The sequence below is a fragment of the Myxocyprinus asiaticus genome, chromosome 2 (assembly GCF_019703515.2).
Source record: "Myxocyprinus asiaticus isolate MX2 ecotype Aquarium Trade chromosome 2, UBuf_Myxa_2, whole genome shotgun sequence".
Taxonomy (NCBI): domain Eukaryota; kingdom Metazoa; phylum Chordata; class Actinopteri; order Cypriniformes; family Catostomidae; genus Myxocyprinus; species Myxocyprinus asiaticus.
Window position 1 is genome coordinate 20,008,505 of NC_059345.1, and position 15,236 is coordinate 20,023,740.

Here is a 15,236-nt window from a genome sequence, read left to right on the forward strand (position 1 = left end):
CAGGTGAAATTTTACATGCACCATAGTCTTGTACATTCCGATCAGGCTGTAGTAACGGCTTATTAATATATATATATATATATATATATATATATATATAAACAGCATAGCGTCCATGTTTGTAATTCGTTTAAGAGACTTGAAGATTTAAAAAATATCAGACAAGACAGTTATTGAAAAATTAATGTTAAGGGGTGGTTCATTTTAAATAGACTCTACTTTGCGTGTCCCAAATGCTTGTAGCCACCTGGCAAACGAATTATGATGCAGATGGTGGCTTTATCCTTGATCCCATGGTCAGAAAACTTGTCGGAGTCGTTCAGTAGTTTACTGGTGTAATCTCAATTCAGACGGGTCTGTGGGAATTAAATGTTAATTAATCGCAAAAATAACACTGTATCTGAAATATATAGGTTAATGAGGAACAGATAATACAATTCTGAATAACAGTTTGAATTTGAATTTTTCTTTTTTACCTGCTCCCTCCTGTGGCAGCTTTTCAACAAGTTTCTTTTTGAATTTCTCCACAGTCATGTTATTAAACTCGTCCTCCGAATTACCAACGTCTATGATTTTCCTCTCCCCCTGCATTCCGACCACAAAAACTTGGTAGATTTTTCCCATCTCTCACTATAACTTTGTGTTTTTGACAGTATGGTACGTAGCATATGACAACGAGTTTCGGTGTCGTCGGACTGAAAGACATCTAATAGTTTACGATTATATAAGGATTAGTGATTGACGGAAAGGAGGCCAGTGTTGATAGCACAATCAAACCTTTCTGCATTCTAGTTTCGCTGTCAGTTTTTCAGAAAGAGTACAATTTCCCCGAAATGACAAAAGAGAAAGGTAAAGCAACCATACACCACTACATACAGGTGCATCTCAATAAATTAGAATGTCGTGGAAAAGTTCATTTATTTCAGTAATTCAACTCAAATTGTGAAACTCGTGTATTAAATAAATTCAGTGCACACAGACTGAAGTAGTTTAAGTCTTTGATTCTTTTAATTGTGATGATTTTGGCTCACATTTAACAAAAACCCACCAATTCACTATCTCAAAAAATTAGAATATATCATAAGACCAATAAAAAAACATTTTTAGTGAATTGTTGGCCTTCTGGAAAGTATGTTCATTTACTGTGTACTCAATACTTGGTAGGGGCTCCTTTTGCTTTAATTACTGCCTCAATTCGGCATGGCATGGAGGTGATCAGTTTGTGGCACTGCTGAGGTGGTATGGAAGCCCAGGTTTCTTTGACAGTGGCCTTCAGCTCATCTGCATTTTTTGGTCTCTTGGTTCTCATTTTCCTCTTGACAATACCCCATAGATTCTCTATGGGGTTCAGGTCTGGTGAGTTTGCTGGCCAGTCAAGCACACCAACACCATGGTCATTTAACCAACTTTTGGTGCTTTTGGCAGTGTGGGCAGGTGCCAAATCCTGCTGGAAAATGAAATCAGCATCTTTAAAAAGCTGGTCAGCAGAAGGAAGCATGAAGTGCTCCAAAATTTCTTGGTAAACAGGTGCAGTGACTTTGGTTTTCAAAAAACACAATGGACCATCACCAGCAGATGACATTGCACCCCAAATCATCACAGACTGTGGAAACTTAACACTGGACTTCAAGGAACTTGGGCTATGAGCTTCTCCACCCTTCCTCCAGACTCTAGGACCTTGGTTTCCAAATGAAATACAAAACTTGCTCTCATCTGAAAAGAGGACTTTGGACCACTGGGCAACAGTCCAGTTCTTCTTCTCCTTAGCCCAGGTAAGACGCCTCTGACGTTGTCTGTGGTTCAGGAGTGGCTTAACAAGAGGAATACGACAACTGTAGCCAAATTCCTTGACACGTCTGTGTGTGGTGGCTCTTGATGCCTTGACCCCAGCCTCAGTCCATTCCTTGTGAAGTTCACCCAAATTCTTGAATCGATTTTGCTTGACAATCCTCATAAGGCTGCGGTTCTCTCGGTTGGTTGTGCAGCTTTTTCTTCCACACTTTTTCCTTCCACTCAACTTTCTGTTAACATGCTTGGATACAGCACTCTGTGAACAACCAGCTTCTTTGGCAATGAATGTTTGTGGCTTACCCTCCTTGTGAAGGGTGTCAATGATTGTCTTCTGGACAACTGTCAGATCAGCAGTCTTCCCCATGATTGTGTAGCCTAGTGAACCAAACTGAGAGACCATTTTGAAGGCTCAGGAAACGTTTGCAGGTGTTTTGAGTTGATTAGCTGATTGGCATGTCACCATATTCTAATTTTTTGAGATAGTGAATTGGTGGGTTTTTGTTAAATGTGAGCCAAAATCATCACAATTAAAAGAACCAAAGACTTAAACTACTTCAGTCTGTGTGCATTGAATTTATTTAATACACGAGTTTCACAATTTGAGTTGAATTACTGAAATAAATTAACTTTTCCACGACATTCTAATTTATTGAGATGCACCTGTATTTTCCATTTGCTTAACAAACAAAAAACAAACGCTTGTCTTTTTTTAAGCAAACTGAAAGCAGATTCCTCATTGGTAGACTTCAGACGTAGGCCTAATATACTGATCCACAACTTTCGGTTCTCTCATTCTTGCTCATATTACCCAGACGAATCGCACAAGTGTCTCCGTCAAGATGCAAAACAACCAAAGCAGTGGACAGTACGACGTAAATGATGCAACGCTGAAATTTGTCAAAAGAAGAGACGACATTAGTAAGTTTTTCCTCAACATATTTTGACGGGGCTAATGCGTGCTAATAATTTCTCACGTAAAAAAAGTTAGACAAATCCAGTAATGATAATTATTATTATGTATAATAATACTACTACTAATAACATAACATTCGTCATTGATGGGCCAGAGTTGTTATTTAACGATAACGAGACAATTCCTTCTCTTAAAACGATTAATTCTGTCTTGTGTTAAGACGAAACCGTCGTAAAGGGGGCATTTGTAACATTCTGACTTCTTGTATTGAATTCTTTATACATTTATTTTATTGTAGTATTACTCTTGGTTTATATGCCTATAAATGTTTCATTTATCTAAACATGTTTTGTAGTAGTCTCCGAGTTATAAAGAAAAATGCACAAAAAACCCCAAACAAACAAAAAATACAACGAAAAAAAAAAAAAGAAAAACGTTACAATTGCTCATGGCCTCAACTCAGCCTGTTTATACAAATATACATAAATTATATATTTCATGGAAATATGACAGTTTAGTTAATTGCTGAGTAGGCTAATATTAGTGTTTTTTAGCCTTAGATGATGACCTCAGCATTATGAGAGCAGAAATGTCCTGTGGCCATGCTGTGTCCCCAGAATCATTGACTGCTTGGTGTCGCAGTTTGCTGGACCAGGTAGGCCACTCATTCTCTGTGGGGCAAGATTATTTTTATTATTTTGAATAATAATAAGAATTATAATAAATATTAATATAGCTGCAAGCAGCAATTACAGGGGCCAAGCACACCAACTGCAAAAATGGCAAAATCTGATTGCAACAAAGTATCACCAGAAATGTCATATTTATGGTTGTTTAAAAGCCATAAAACGTAAAATTAAATTCTATATAACTTTTGACAAAAAGGTGAAACTATCACCAAATTAATGTGGTGTGATAAAGGCACTGACTCATACAATACCAAAGTGTTACTGAAATAATGTCTAAGGTTATTGTTTATTTATTTATTGCATCTTTTGCCATCACATTTATTGTTGAGTTACATGCAAACAGTTTGGCCTACCAAAAAAGATCTCAATAACTTTAGGCCAGCATTGTTCGGAGTTCAGAAAAAGTAGCTTTGTGATGGGAGAAAGATGCCTCAGGTTGTTCCTGGTATAGGGTACTCAGCTTTACTGGCTCCATATGGTTAGGATTAGGGTGGAGGCGGGGTTAGGGCATCTGCTGCCTGCCAGGAACAAACAGTGTCCCCTTTGTACAATGGGCAAGTAGGTTTGCAATGAAATTCAAAATGGCAGACAGGAAATGTGGCCAACCATGGCAAAATTGGTATGATTGTCCTTTCTATGACCCAACCCAAGGAATGCATGAAGACCGGGCACAAGAAAATAGGCTAGAGTAATCGAATGTTATAAACAATTCTAAACATTTTGTAATATCCTTTGACTAGGTGGTCCCAAACTTCGTGTACCTTCAGAGCATTGTGCTGATGACACATACCAAGTTTTGTTTCGATACACCAAAGCGTAGATAAAATACAGCATTTCGCAATAAATCTAAAAATGGTTGACGCACAAAATGGCGCACACAGGAATAATGAATATAATTTAATTCTGCATGACCCAAGGTATTTAGACACCAAGTCCATGAATTTAGGTCAAATCATTAGGTCCTCCCCTTATTACCATTTTTAAATCTAAATTGAAGACTTATTTTTATTTAGCTTTTGATTTAGTATAAAGTACATTCTTGTCAAATTCATATATTTTTAAATTGTATTTATAGTGTTGTTGTATATCTTCGTAATTCACATTTACTTGTATTTTCTTGTAATTTAAAAAAAAAATGTGTTTTTTTTTTTTTTGTTGCCAAGCCATTCAGGTCAAATGTCATAAACATAAGTACAACTTTGAACTGTTTGTGGCACTAGAGGGTTTGAAACATTGACTCCAAAATTGGTCAAATTGAAGTTCAGACACTCCATAATCAGTTTCTCAATTTTGTTTTACCATATGGTTCTATGGGATGCCTTGAACTCCCATTATGCAAGAATAATAATCATAATAATAATAATAAAACCAACAAAAAGGTGCCTATGCACCTTTGGTGCTTGGCTCCTAATAACAATCATTTTTTCATATCTTTTTTTTTCTCAGCACAAGACACTTTTTTTACTTGACACACTATATAAAAAACATGGCTCCTTTGTGTGAAATGCTGAAAGACAGCGAGACATGGCACAGCGGTCAAAGACATTTCTATAGAGCATGATTACATAGAAAAACAATTAAAAAACAGATAAGATGAATGCAAAAACGTATCTGATGTGAACAGCCCCATAGACTGTTTCACAATTCAAAACACCTTTACCTATGAATAAACCTCCAGTCAAGGACAAACCCACTTGGAGAAGCGGTCTTTGTGCAGTTGGTTATCCAGGCAAAATATGAACAAGATAAGGTAGATGTACTTGATCTTATTAAAATACTACAAATGAAAAAAAATTCTCTCTTAACGTCCTTGATGAACCTCCCTGAGCATGTTGATGCTTTTGTGCTGTTAATAGCATCCGATATGACCTGTTGTCCTCATATTAACATTTTTTTTTTTGTTGTGCTGTTCTTGTGCTGAATTATATGTTTCATGCCTCATTGTTGTGTAGCATATGGCAAAACTAACGATTCTGTGCTGCTATCAGTATTATCGTAACAGCACTGAATTAGTCCCATGGGCTATTTTCTCATGAACATCAATGCTTTATCCTTGAAAAGTTTTGCTTATGGCACTATATCAGATGACTCATGAGAACAAAATAAGAAAAATATGTTTTTGGGATTTTTTTTATTTACAGTTGATGTCAAAAGTTTACATACACTTAGGTTTAAGTCATTAAAACTTTTTTTTAACCACTCCACAGATTTCATATTAGCAAACCATCTTCTTTGTGCATGACACAATTAATTTTTCCAACAACTGTTTACAGACAGATTGTTTCACTTTTAATTTATTATATCACAATTCCAGTGGGTCAGAAGTTTACATCCACTAAGTTAACTGTGCCTTTAAGCAGCTTGGAAAAATCCAGAAAATGGTGTAAAGCCTTTAGGCAATTAGCTTCCAATAGGCTAATTGGCATAAATTAGAGGTGTAGCTGTGGATGTATTTTAAGGCCTACCTTCAAACTCAGTGCCGCTTTGCTTTAAATCATGGGAAAATAAAAATAAATCAGCCAAGACCTCAGAAAAAGAAATTGTGGACCTCCACAAGTCTGGTTCATCCTTGGGAGCAATTTCCAAACGCCTGAAGGTACCATGTTCATCTGTGCAAACTATAGTATGCAAGTATAAACACTATGGGACCCCGCAGCCATCATACCTCTCAGGAAGGAGATGCATTCTGTCTCCTAGAGATGAACGTAGAATGTAGCATACCTCCAATGTTGTGGCAAAATGGCTTAAAGACAACAAAGTCAGGTATTGGAGTGGCCATCACAAAGCCCTGACTTCTATCCGATTGAAAATTTGTGGGTAGAACAAAAAAAAAAAAAAACATGTGTGAGCAAGGAGGTCTACAAACCTGACTCAGTTACACCAGTTCTGTCTGGAGGAATGGGCCAAAATTCCAGCAACTTATTGTGAGAAGCTTGTGGAAAGCTACCCAAAACATTTGACCCAAGTTAAACAATTTAAAATCAATTCTACCAAATACTTAAAGTTTGTGTAAACTTCTGACCCACAGGGAATGTGATGAAAGAAATAAAAGCTGAAATATACCATTCATTCTACTATTATTCTGACATTTCACATTTTTAAAATAAAGTAGTGATCCTAACCTAAGACAGGGAATGTTTACGATTAAAATGTCAGGAACTGTGAAAAACCGAGTTTAAATGTATTTGGTTAAGTTGTATGTACATTTCTGACTTCAACTGTCTATTACTGTGATTTATATAGAATATAATGATCTGCTAAAATCTGCTTAACCCTTAAATGTATGGGAATTTCACCAAAAACTCACATGTGTCTTTAGAGACCCGGCACATATATCTATCACAAATGGATCTACAAATTGCCCAGATAAGTCCTCTGAATATTTTCAAGACAAGTAGAAAATAATAGAATTTCTGCACCATTCTCTATAAACTGTAGAGACTGTTGCACGTGAAAATCCCAGGAGATCAGCAGTTACAGAAACCCTCAAACCAGCCCGTCTGTCACTGACAATCATGCCACAGTCTAAATCACTGAGATAAAAAAAAAAAAAAAAAAAACAATTCCCCATTCTGATGGTTGATGTGAACATTAACTGAAACTCCTGACCCATAGCTGCATGTTTTTATACATTACACTGCTGCTACGCAATTGGCTGATTAGATAATCACATGAATAATTAGATGTACAGGTATACCTAATTAAGTGGCCAGTGAGTGTATATTCTGATATATTTTGATTATTTATTTTTCATATATCAAAAAAATGCAACAAATCAGGACAAATCTAGAACATGATTCATTCCTTTCACACTGAAATTTCCTGAGATGCAACTGGCTGTCAAAAACATATTGAGCTACACAGAACACAAGAGTCACATAAGTTACACATAAGTTACAAAAGTATTTTTTCAGGCACTTACTAAGTCTAAATAGACGACCAACTTGCGTCATTTCAGTTGTACGCCCAAATGGCAATAGTCATACTGTTCAGGTGCTATAGTTTACTTCCCTGTTGTTTCTTCAATAAATAGCAATGTCAAATGTATCTCAAATCAATCACTGAAACATGAGTGCCACCTTGAGTAAGAAATAGCATTTATAATATGTATGTGTACACGCATATGGAATACTGATAAATCACCATTGTTGTTAATTCAATGTTGCACAGAAAATCAACGTGATGTATTTATTTGTATGAATATAGTACTCATTCCTCTTGTAATAAACAAAGAAATAGATATTCTGTGATGGTAAACTTATATAGATATGAAATAATCATAAAAATATAAATTATGGAAGTGCAAAAAACAAAAACAAAACACCACTCTTACATACCTAGGGTCTCTAACAAACCTATACACTTTTTGGCACTTAAACCATTATTTAAAAAAATGTTTTGTGTTGGATTATTTATAAGAGAGAGATTGAAGAATACGGTGTAGGCACAATTAAAAAAAATGGATGAGGTACAGGGTGTGGAATGAGATTCCGGGTCACTAAAGACACGAGGTATGCATTTAAGGGTTAAAGGGTGATTAAAGTGTGCTTGCACACAATCTGTGAGCTGATTATTCATAAACATTTTCAAACTGCTTTTTATTATGTTCTTTCAAACAGGGTCAGTATAAATTTTATTGCCCAGCTATCATACAAGGTACTATAAAATGTAATGCAGAGTGGCCTTACTTGGAGGTCAGGAAATTGGCAGTGCTTAGTGATGCAGAGCAGGCTCATTTTGAAGAGAATATGGCTCTTATGGCTGCAGCTGAATACTGTGAATTCAAATCAGTGAGTATAAATAACATTTTATGAAATATACACACATGTACTTACATGTCTCTCTCTATGTCCCTAAGTTAATGTGAAGTAATTGAGAATAACTTTCTGGTATGTCTCCCTCCAAAAGTGTCCAAGCTGTCTGTCTTATGTTGAGCGAAAAGACCTGACCAACCTCTGTGTGAAATGCACCATCTGCACAGCTGTAAAAAAGAAGACATACCATTTCTGCTGGCAATGTCTGGAGGAATGGACAGGACCAGGTCCTCGTTCTGACCGCTGTGGTAATGAAGAGTGTACCAACCCAGATGTTGAGAAGCTAGCAAAATGTATTAATATGAGGTTACCTTATGTATGTAATATAGAGTGCCCTGCAATTCGTGCTTGCCCAAATTGTGGATTCCTTTTAGAACACAATGGCAATGCATGTAAAAATCTTTTATGCAAGCGTTGCAAGGTGGAGTTTTGCTTCCTTTGCCTGAAGCTGAAGAATATTTGCAATCCAAACAGTGGCCCTTATACTGTATGTTCAGTTGCACCACGTCAGACTGAAATTCCAGTGTGGAAGAGATAAAGATGATGTAGAATGAATGACTTTGTAAAAAATCAGAAGTTTGTAAATTATCTCTTAAAACAACAGGCTCTCATAGGCAGGCCTAGGTGGAATCAGCAGACATTTTTGGCATTTTCTGCACTTATTTGTTTGAAAATCTGCAGAATTCTCAATGGTCGTATCATGTCTTAAACTGAGTTGAGGATAATGCAGTTTTAATGTCTGCTAAAAGCATTATCAAATTAGCTAAAATCTTTAATAAACAAACAAACAAGTGATGCGGGATGTGTAAAAATTTGTGAACGATGGGTGTCCCAAATCTGTGTAATTTTTTGCAAAATTCAGTGCCCCAGATTCCGTATGGGCCTACTCATGAGGAAACATCTCTCTAGCGACTTTTGTCCTGGGCCACCAAAATGTATTTTAATTATCACACAGGTGTCTTATTCATTTGGTTAAGGAGGATTCCATTAATTTACTAAAAACAAACACATAAAACATAAAATTATTGTTTTATTCATGCACTATATTCCATGTCTGCAGAAGCCATTTGATATCTTTGTGTGAGGAACAGACCAAACAGTCCATTCTTTGATAATGTTATTGTCCCCCTCTGTCATAACATTCTCACACTTATTTAAACATTAAAAAATTGCCACCTTAAGAAACATTATGAGAGGTTTAACATCAGTGATGTTAAAAGCCATTGGCTCTTGCATATCTTGTGACCGATTGTGACATGCCAATGTTTGGATCACGGACCTATATATATTGCTGATGACCTCATAACACTAAAGCAACTGCACAGTCATATTATACTGCGTCCCATTCCTACTAGCAAAAGTGCAATGGAACGCCACTTGAAGCTGAATTTTGAACTTGGAAACTTGTGCGTAAATCTTCAACTCAGATTTCCCCAAGATGCAGTTGCATGTTGTCATGCAAACATGTCAGTGGAGATTTACAAAGTTAAATGACATTCACTTTTTTTAAATAATATCTATCAGTGAGTCAAACTTCCTACATTACAATAATAAATGTTTGCAGGGGGGCCTGTACGCTGTACGCTGACTACTACCACCCCTGGAGTCGCGAGGGGGTGATTACTGGAAATGAGTGTTATGGATTTTAACCCCATTGAGCTTTTGTGGGATCAGCTAGACTGTAAGGTGCATGAGAAGTGCCCGACAAGACACTATGGCAAGTGCTATAGGAAGCTTAGGTTGAAATGTCACCTGAGTAACTGGACAAACTGACAGCTAGTGTGAGGAGACAGGAGAGGAATGAGGATCTAAATGCAGCCTTTTTTAATAAAACAAAATTAAACCAGGTAACTCAGAACATAATGAAACAAAACACAGGGAACAAAGCACAGCATAATACAGATGAAGACTTACAAAAAACCAGGGTAAAAAAGGGCTTAAATACACAAGGTGAAACAAGGGAATGAGGAACACCTGGGGAAACAATCAGGGGAAAACCAATCATGAAAAGGAACTACAAAGGACTACAAAACTAACAGGAAACAGGAACAGGGAACTAAACCAGAATTTCAACATGAAAGTCAAAACAAACAACAGGGAATATGTGACAGAGCCTCCCTTTTAAGGAGCGGATTACAGACACTCCAAAAAAACAAAACAAAACAAATTGTCCATGGGGTGTGGAGGAAAAAACAGGTAGTTCTGGAGGGGCACAAGGGGCAAGGGGAGCAGAGAAACAAGGCAAACTCAGGGAGGCTTGAAAGCAAGGCGGAGCCAGAGGGATGGAGAGCCAGGGTGACACTGCAGGCTCGGAGGACCAAGTAGACCAGAGCAGATCAGGCGGACGGTCAGGTGACCAAGGAGACCAGAGCAGATCAGGCGGACAGCCAGGAGACCAAGGAGACCAGAGCAGATCAGGCGGACAGCCAGGAGACCAGGGAGACCAGAGCAGATCAGGCGGACGGCCAGAAGACCAAGGAGACCAGAGCAGAACAGGCGGATGGATAGGCGACCAGGAAGACCAGAGCAGATCAGGCGGATGGCCGGGAGACCAAGGAGAAGACCTCAAGGTGGGGACTGGTTCAGGAGGCCTGGGAGGTGGCCGCAGGGCCGAGACAGGGTCAGGAGGCCTGGGAGGCAGCCGCAGGACAGGGACAGGGTCAGGCGGCGGAGCCGCTGTAGGAGGAGTCTCTGGGGGAGCGGGCGGAGCCACAGGAGGAATAGTCTCTGGGGGAGCAGGTGGAGCCACAGGAGGAACAGTCTCTGGGGGAGCGGGAGGAGCCGCAGGAGGAATAGTCTCTGGGGGAGCGGGAGGAGCCGCAGGAGGAATAGTCTCTGGGGGAGCCGGCGGAGCCGCAGGAGGAATAGTCTCTGGGGGAGCGGGCAGAGCCACTGGGGAAATAGTCTCTGGAGGAATGGGCGGAGCTGCTGGGGAAATAGTCTCTGGGGGCGGAGCCGCTGGGGAAATAGTCTCTGGGGGCGGAGACGTGGAAGACTCTGGGGGCGGAGCCGTGGAAGACGGAGCTGTGGGAGGCTCAAGGGGCCAAGCCGTGGAAGGCGGAACCGTTGGAGGCTCGAGACAAAGAGTCCTTGATGAATGGGAAATGACCTCCATGGTCGTGAACATGGGAAGAGACTCGGAAAGACCTCCATGGTCATGAACATGGGATGAGACTCGGGAACGACCTCTATAGTCGTGGGCATGGGATGAGACTCGGGAATGACCTCTGTGGTCGTGAACATGGGCAGAGACACGGAAACGACCTCCGTGGTCGTGAACATGGGATGAGACTCGGGAACGACCTCCGTGGTCGTGTACATGGGAAGAGACTTGGGAACGGAAACTTTTCTTCTCTTCCTCCTCCTCTGGATGGCCTAAGTTGGCAACGCTGGCTCTGGGATGGATGAGGCTGGCAACGCTGGCTCCGGGATGAACGAGGCTGGCAACTCGTTGGACGTGGTAGGCGTGGGCATTGGCTCGTTGACCGTGGCAGGCGTGGGCATTGGCTCGTTGACCGTGGCAGGCATGGGCGCAGACAATTTTTGAGTGGCAGATCATACAACTTGGAGACAGGGGCCGTGGAAGGCTTTGAGACAGGGGCCGTGGATGCAGGTTTTGGCCCGGGGTTCCTGCCATAATCCACTGTATAAGGGGAACTGCTAAATTCCAGAGCCTTCTCCACATAATCACCGAGCGTCCATGAGTTCCCTCAGTGCACTATTCAGACCGGCCCGGAAGAAAACCACCAGAGAGCGGCACTAAATTTGCCAGCTCTAAAAACTCACGGGCGTGATCCTCAACTGGACGGTCCACTTGCTGAAGGAGTAGAATCCTGATGGCCGCTAGATCCATTTCTGGGTCAGTTTTTCTATGAGGAGGCAGGCGAGGAATGAGGATCTAAATGCAGCTTTTAATGGAAACCAAAGATAAACAAAATACTCAGAATAAAATTAAACAAAATACGGGAAACCAGGCACATGTGTTATCAAGTTCTGTGCCTGGTTTCCTGTGTTTTGTTTCGTTTTATTCTGAGTACTTTGTTTATCTTTGGTTTCCATTAAAAGCTGCATTTAGATCCTCATTCCTCGCCTGCCTCCTCACAGCTAGAATGCCAAGGATCTGCAAAGCTGCCATTACTGCACGTGGAGGATTTTTTGATGAGAACTCTTTGAAGTAGTTTAAGAAGTCCTGAATTTTTTTTTCAAATTGTAATAGTGATTTGTCATGTTTTTAATGTCCTGACTATACACTGTGATCAGTTGAATGCCACTTTGGTGAATAAAAGTACCAATTTATTTCCATAAGAGCAAAATCTTTACATTATTCCAAACTTTTGGCCGCCAGTGTACATGAACATGCATTACAATACAAAGAGAACAATATATACAAAAAGTAGTATGTGTAAGTGAGAGAAAAAAAAATTCTGCATACACATAGGTTCAAGCAGTTTTAAATAAGCAAAAAAGTCAGACCTCAATAACAAGATTAGATTATAAAAGTACAGTCCATACTTATAAATCCTTGCAATTATCAGTTTTTATTAAAAAATATTATCCAGTGTAAAATGTCTCCAAATGGATATAAAGTGTTCTTAGATTTAAATGTGGATGAATGGAGGATTTGGTTTTGAAGGGTCAAGCACCCCCTGCAGGAATAAAACTCACAAGACAGTCAGTGGCTGACAACGTACAATTTCGGTCTGTAGGTCTGTTACCCACACAAAACTTACGTATGAATTTAGAAAACATGAAATACATCACATGAGTCTCATGTAGAGTCAGTGAAGATGTTAAAGGTGTCCATAGAAATGATCAGTTGTTTTTCATGGCGAGGAAAGCAGACAGGCATTTCAGATGAGCAGGTAAGATTTGTAATTTTCTGAAAGGGTAAATTTTTTTCTGAAACATTAACCCTACTGCTTTTTCTGAATGTTTGATATGATACAGTATATAAATATTTAAGAGTATGCATTGAATTGGGGATGTGTGCGTGTGCATATGTGTGTTATCATTCTCAATGTTCAAACCAAATCTACGCCATTGCTTATGGGGTTCGCAGATGGTGCACTGCACTTTGCAAAATAGTTTAAAAACTACCATAAAGACATAGAAATGCTAGCTTTGTTTTGAATAAATGGCAGATTTAAAAACGCAATGGGATAATCGATCAGATTGAATCAATGCAGTTTAGACCAACGTCATGTATTCATTTGATCTCTGTTCCCATGTCTATCTGTCAGAGGATTACAAGCTTTCTGATGGACAGGCAGCAGCTTGTGAGATGGGAAACTAACTTCCAGCATATGTACAATCAGCACTGGTGCCCCCCAGGGATGTGTGCTCTCCCCACTACTCTTCTCCCTCTACACTAATGACTGCATCATCAAGGACCCCTCTGTCATGCTCCTGAAGTTTGCAGATGACACCACTGTCATCGGCCTCATCCGAGATGACGATGAATCTGCATACAGAAGGGAGTTTGAACAGCTGGCTGTCTGGTGCAGTCAAAACAACCTTGAGCTGAACACGCTTAGAATGGTGGAGATGATTGTGGACTTTAGGAGGAACACCCCAACACTGACCCCCCTCACCATTCTAAACAGCACTGTGGCAGCAGTGGAGTCATTCAGGTTCCTGGGCACTACCATCTCACAGGACCTGAAGTGGGAGACACACATTGACTCCATTGTGAGAAAGGCCCAGCAGAGGTTGTACTTCCTTCGCCAGTTGAGGAAGTTCAACCTGCCACAAGTGCTGCTGATACAGTTCTACTCAGCAGTCATTGAGTCTGTCCTCTGCATTTCAGTAACTGTCTGGTTTGGTTCAGCTACGAAATCAGACATCAGAAGACTACAAAGGACAGTTTGGACTGCTGAGATTATTGGTTGCCCCCTGCCCCCCCTTCAAGAACTATACACTTCCAGAGTGAGGAAAAAGGCTGTAAAAATCACTCTGGACCCCACTCACCCTGCCCATTACCTTTTTGAACTGTTGCCTTCTGGCCGACACTTCAGAGCTCTGAGCACCAGAACCGTCAGGCACAGGAACAGTTTTTTCCCTCAGGCTATCCATCTCATGAATGGTTAAATTGCCCTATTGAGCAATAACTATGTGCAATACATAGTTTAGTCTTTTTTTTATATTTATCCAACACATCCAACCTCTTCTGCCATTTCATTCCTCTGAAAAAAATAAATAAAAATTTGCACTGTACATAACAGATTTGTATTTGCACTGTACATAACAGATAACAGATTTGTATTAGATTGCACTACGTATGTGTATGTGTGTATGTATGTATGTGTGTGTCTGTGTGTGTATGTACGTATGTGTATAACTATTTTTTATTTTTTATTATTATCTATGTCTTGCTGCTGTTTTTGTATTGTTTTTGCATTGTGTACACTGGAAGCTCCTGTCACCAAGACAAATTCCTTGTATGTGTAAGCATACTTGGCAATAAAGCTGATTCTGATTCTGATCCTTGATAAACATTTTCGATATATGGACGGTCGTTCTTAGAAGTCACGCCCATCAGCAGTGGCTTTGTGCATTTAACATCTACTGAAAAATCTTTTTGTTGTAATTGTTTGGTATTTAGGCTATAAATGGCATTTAGGCATTTTATATATATATATATATATATATATATATATATATATATATATATATATATATATTTAAAATACATCCAGTTAAGGGAGTATAAAATTGCTTTCACTTTCAACAGCATTATTACATGGATATAAGAGCTATACAAGAAAATATCATATTGTTAAAGTAAATAATTAATAGCATAACGGAATTGAGAACTGAGATAATACACTTATACAGCCTCATAAGACATGTCTAGTGTTGTTCAATAAATGTTTATGTCCCCCAAAATGGTGCCTTAAGTTATTACTGAAATATTAAGACTTGTTATATCACCCTTCGTGTGTTCATTGGGTCCTGCGTGCACGTTTATCTCATTCAGTTCAACTTCGTAAAAAAAAAAAAAAAAAAAAAAAAGACTGCTTTCACCATTGT

The 15,236-nt window shown here is 39.3% G+C and overlaps 1 protein-coding gene across 3 annotated transcripts; it reads left to right on the forward strand.

The window, feature by feature from the left end:
* Nucleotides 1-2,541: 2,541 nt before the first annotated feature.
* On the forward strand, nt 2,542-14,805 carry LOC127414344 (E3 ubiquitin-protein ligase RNF19B-like). 3 transcript variants are annotated; one of them, XM_051652326.1, is made up of 5 exons: nt 2,542-2,709; nt 3,259-3,359; nt 8,013-8,183; nt 8,302-8,455; nt 13,448-14,805. In XM_051652326.1, exons 1-5 carry the CDS (start codon nt 2,631-2,633, stop codon nt 13,498-13,500), a joined length of 558 nt encoding a protein of 185 aa, XP_051508286.1. In that variant the 5' UTR covers nt 2,542-2,630; the 3' UTR covers nt 13,501-14,805. The 3 variants fall into 3 exon arrangements, with proteins under 3 accessions (XP_051508286.1, XP_051508268.1, XP_051508275.1); XM_051652308.1 differs by lacking the exon at nt 13,448-14,805 and having other exon boundaries at nt 8,302-10,975; XM_051652315.1 differs by lacking the exons at nt 2,542-2,709; nt 3,259-3,359; nt 8,013-8,183 and having other exon boundaries at nt 8,319-8,455.
* Nucleotides 14,806-15,236: the final 431 nt, after the last annotated feature.

Excerpts from the sequence above, each read along its gene's own strand:
- LOC127414344 (XM_051652308.1), top strand. The coding sequence starts at position 2,631 with ATGCAAAACAACCAAAGCAGTGGACAGTACGACGTAAATGATGCAACG. Across the intron at positions 3,360-8,012 it reads GTCGCAGTTTGCTGGACCAG|GGTCAGTATAAATTTTATTG; the intron begins GTAGGCCACTCA and ends TCTTTCAAACAG. Across the intron at positions 8,184-8,301 it reads AATACTGTGAATTCAAATCA|TGTCCAAGCTGTCTGTCTTA; the intron begins GTGAGTATAAAT and ends TCCCTCCAAAAG.